Consider the following 3990-nt stretch of genomic DNA (forward strand, 5'->3'; position numbering starts at 1 on the left):
TGTGTGTGTGTGTGTGTGTGTGTTAGAGGGAGAATGTAATGGTTTCCACTGTGGGTGTGAAGGTTTCTGAGAGTGTGTGTACGCAGATTTCTGTGTGTGTGTGTGTAGTTTCCGTGTGTGTGTACTGTTTATGAAGGTTTCCTGTGTGCGTGCATGTGGGTGTATGTGCAAAGGCTCTCACTGAACGTGTGGATTGTGTGTGAAGACTGGTGTGTGGGTAAGAGAGGAGGTCTGTGTTGTGGGTGTGTATGTGTCTAAGGGTGTGAAGGATTTCCCCGCCAGCGTGGTGCTGCTGAGCACCCTGACGGGATCCGTGGGGGCCGGGGACCCTAAAGGTAGCCCCCACACACTCCCCAGCACAGGTCACTCACACACTGCCGGTGGCCACTGCTGACCTGCCAACCTCTAGGGTCTAATTTGGTCCCCCGCCACAAACCCCGGTGCTGATTGTCATTGTAATTCCTTGTCTGAGAGGACAAAAGGCCTGGAGGAAGGCAATGGCTGTGTCCGGGTAGCCGCCTCCCAGAGCTCATGGCTCATTGTCAGGAGACCTCTGAGGACACCTCTCTACGGGCACATTCTCGCCCAGACAAAGCCGGGGTGGGGTGGGGGGGCCACTGATCAGCCCAGCTTCCTGAGGGCACGTGAGAAAGCCCACGACCAGCCGAGGTACATGGTGCTCTTGGGTGGTGGTCTTGGCCGGGGTCCCAGGGTCCTGCAGGCATCCCTTGTGCCTGTGGATGGTTCCCCTCTGGCCACGTCCCCACCAACTCCTGTCACCAGCGTCCCCACAGGCCCCGGGGCCCCACTCACCGGATCGCACTTGATGACTTTAGACAGGAAGTGAGTGAGGCCATGGTAGGACAGGAGGCTGCTGGCACTGCCCAGGTGCAGACCCTGCACCGCGGCCACCACGCTCCCGGCCGCCACCATGGAGGGCGGGTTTGAAATGAACTTCATGTCTGCAGCAGGGAGAGAAGGGGTTGGGGGTGGGGGGAGGCGGTGAGCCAGGGGACCCGTGCAGAGGCCCCTGCCCAAGCAGATGCCACTTAGCAGAGACTGGGCACGGGGCTTCTGTGGACAGTGGGTGCCCTTCCCCCCTGCCCCCAGCCTCCCGGAAACAAGGGAAAATCTGGGGACCTGCACGAGGCCAACCACAAGACGCTGCTCCCCTGAGTCTCCCCATTTTGGGGGGACCTCAACCCATGCCACCCCCAAGTCTGCCTGTCAGGGTAGCACTGAGGCCACAGCTAGGTTTTTGGAAGTAGCTAGCCAGTCCTATCTTCGGAGGCACCCCTGGGTGTGCAGCCCACCCCAACTTTGGCTCTGAGTTGATGCCACCCAAGCAGTAGGGGTGTAGGCTGTGCTCACAAAGCCAGAGACCCCTTCCCCCAGCAGGAAAAGCCCCTCTTGCACACACCCTCTCCCCTGCAGGGCAAGATGTCCGCGCCAGCCCAGGCCTAAGCCTTCTCTGATCGGGAGGCCGTGCTGTGACAATTGGGCTTTCCGGGCCTCGGGTCATGAACCCACTACCCTCCAGTCAATTCTGACTCCTAGTGACTTCACAGGGCAAGGGCAGAGGGGGTTGGAGGCTGTCAGTCCTCAGGGGAGCAGACTGCCTCATCTTGCTCCCTCAGAGCGGATGGTGGGTTTGAATGGCTGACTTCGCAGATTGCAGCCCAAACATCTGACCCACGGCACCACCAGGGCCACGGACACTCCTGGATTGGGGTGCTGGGGGTGCTGCACTCCGTCACCATGCACTAGACGGCCCCAGGAACGGACAGGCCTGGGTCCCAGCCAGCAAGGAGGCTCCACTGTGGTCCCAGCTCCCCTGTACCCCAGAGCTCACCCTGTCCTCCCCTGCCCCCCTTGAGGATCCTGGGGGCACAGGCTCCACAGGAGACAAACTCAGGGCAGGGCAAAGGCCCTGCTGTGGTCCCCCAGGTCTCGCTGCCCGCTGTGCCCCCTCTGCCAAGGCTGTGAGCCAGGCCTGAGCTTCTTTCTGAGACACTGCAGCCAGCAGGCCCCCTGCCCACACGTGGCCTGGGAACTCTCACAGAGCCCCAGGCTCACTGCTCCCTACACTCGGGACGGGTGGAACAGCAGCTGGACCAGTATAAAAGCAGGAGTGCCACCAAGCTTCTACCCCCTCCACTCCAGACAAGCCAGGGGCTGCCTGCGCAGTGCCTTGGTAAGAAACATGCCACCTCTCCCTGGCCACCCACCTATGGCCAGCAGCATCTCTGCCAGCACCCCCTTGCCTCATCTCGTGCCCCCAGGGCAAGCTGGATGGAGCCGAACAGGCACAAAGGGCACGGGACCCTCAGGACCTTGGCGTGCCCCCCACCCCGCTGAGGACAGCTTGTTCCAGAGCGGGCACTTCCGGAGAAGGGCCTACAAGAAAGGCAGCCCCCGGGCAGAGGGCCAAGCCGGCTCCTGGGTGCTAAGCAAGGCCTCCCTAGCATGGCCGCCACCTCAGTAAAGGTGCGCAGAGCAGAGCTCCCCAACCCCCACCCCAGAGCTGGTGGTGGGGATGGGGTGCAACAGGTGGACACAAAGCAGCTCAGGTACGTGTTCCTGTACATCCTCAGAGGAGCCCTGGTGGCGTAGTCATTTACCCTGGGCTGCTAATCGCGAGGCCGGCAGTTCGAAACCACCAGCTGCTCCTTGGGAGAAAGAAGAGGCTTTCTGCTCCCATACTCCCGTAGACATTGGCAGTCTTGGAATCTCATAGGGTAGTTTCTATTTGTCCCTATAAGGTGGCTATGAATCGGAATTGATTTGATGGCAGTGAGGAGTGTCTTCTTTTTTTTTGGGGGGGGGGAGGGGATTGTCTGAATGTGCCCTGGTAGTGCTGTGAGTTAAGCGTTGGACTAACGGTGGCGTTGGGAGTTCAAGTCCACTAGTTGCTCCAATACTGGCTGCTCCTGAAAAGCCTGGGAGCCTTGGAACATAGGCTCTATGATAGACACAGTGGGTTACAGAGTTGGGCTGTTAGTGCCGCCTCCCCGCCCCCAGGTCAGCAGTTCAAAACCATCAGCCACTCTGTGGGAGAAAGATGAGGTTTTCTGTTTCCAGTCTCAAACCCCCACAGGGGCCATTCTGCCTTGCCCTACAGGGTCACCGTGAGTCGGAATTGACTAGTTGGCAGTGGGTTTGGGTTTTATACCTTGCTCGATTTCTAGAAAGCCCTGTCCCTACTGGTTGCCTTGGGGGTCTTTTCCCGCCCGGGGTGACCCCACGTGCGCGGATCAGCACTGTGTGACACACTGGGTTTCCTGTCGGATCTCTTGGAGGGGATCACCAAGCCTTTCTTCCGAGGCACGGTCTCCAAGCCTGCGAACCACGTGCAAGGGCACGTGTCCTCACCAAACAGGTTGTGTGTCTGTGGCCAACCACTGGCACCTCCCAAGCAAGGACTGGCGATTGGGTGGGGGTGGGGGGCAAGGATTGTCCCGGGTGAGGAGGGCACTGCCCCCTCGGGGTGTCTGTCTTTGGCTCCCTCCTCCATCTACTCCCCCTGTCTAGCCAGACGACTCCTTCCCAGCTCTGGTCTTAGCAAGAAGGTTCGGGAACCCCTGAGCTAGTAGGGCGGCACCAGACAGCAGCAGGGGGAGACCATTATGCAGGGCTGGGGAGGGGGCTTCATCCCTTCAGGGAGGTGGGGAAGGCCCTTCTGCCTGGTGGCCTTCAGGCCGCCTGAGAGAGCCCCCACACCTGTGGGCTGGTCTTGCCTGCAGAGCCTCCTAGGGTCCCTCCTTCACATGCTCACAGGCAGGGCTGACCGGCGAGGGGCAGTGCTAGGAGGACAGTGGGCCAGAGCCCAGAGTTCCTCCTGGGCAGGCAGGGCTGAGCACGTCCCCCAGGCAGTCGTCCCGACACATGCTTGGGCCCTGCTGCTTCTGTAGATGCCCTGGCAGAGGGCCCAGCCCAGGAGAGGCTGGGAGCCCCCACCCCACATGTAGACACAGGAAGATGGGGAGGAGA

At 60.7% G+C, this 3990-nt stretch overlaps 1 protein-coding gene across 1 annotated transcript in view; it reads right to left on the reverse strand.

The window, feature by feature from the left end:
* The window catches only part of CCND1 (cyclin D1), a 32514-nt gene that overhangs the window by 1345 nt on the left and 27179 nt on the right, over window positions 1–3990 (reverse strand). Inside the window, exon 6 of the mRNA XM_013007464.2 lies at window positions 814–962. Coding sequence (XP_012862918.1) covers window positions 814–962 — 149 coding nt within the window. The remainder of the gene's footprint in view (window positions 1–813; window positions 963–3990) is intronic.

This window comes from Echinops telfairi, unplaced genomic scaffold (assembly GCF_000313985.2).
Source record: "Echinops telfairi isolate 266 unplaced genomic scaffold, ASM31398v2 ScPeMD7_7417;HRSCAF=8455, whole genome shotgun sequence".
Taxonomy (NCBI): Eukaryota; Metazoa; Chordata; class Mammalia; order Afrosoricida; family Tenrecidae; genus Echinops; species Echinops telfairi.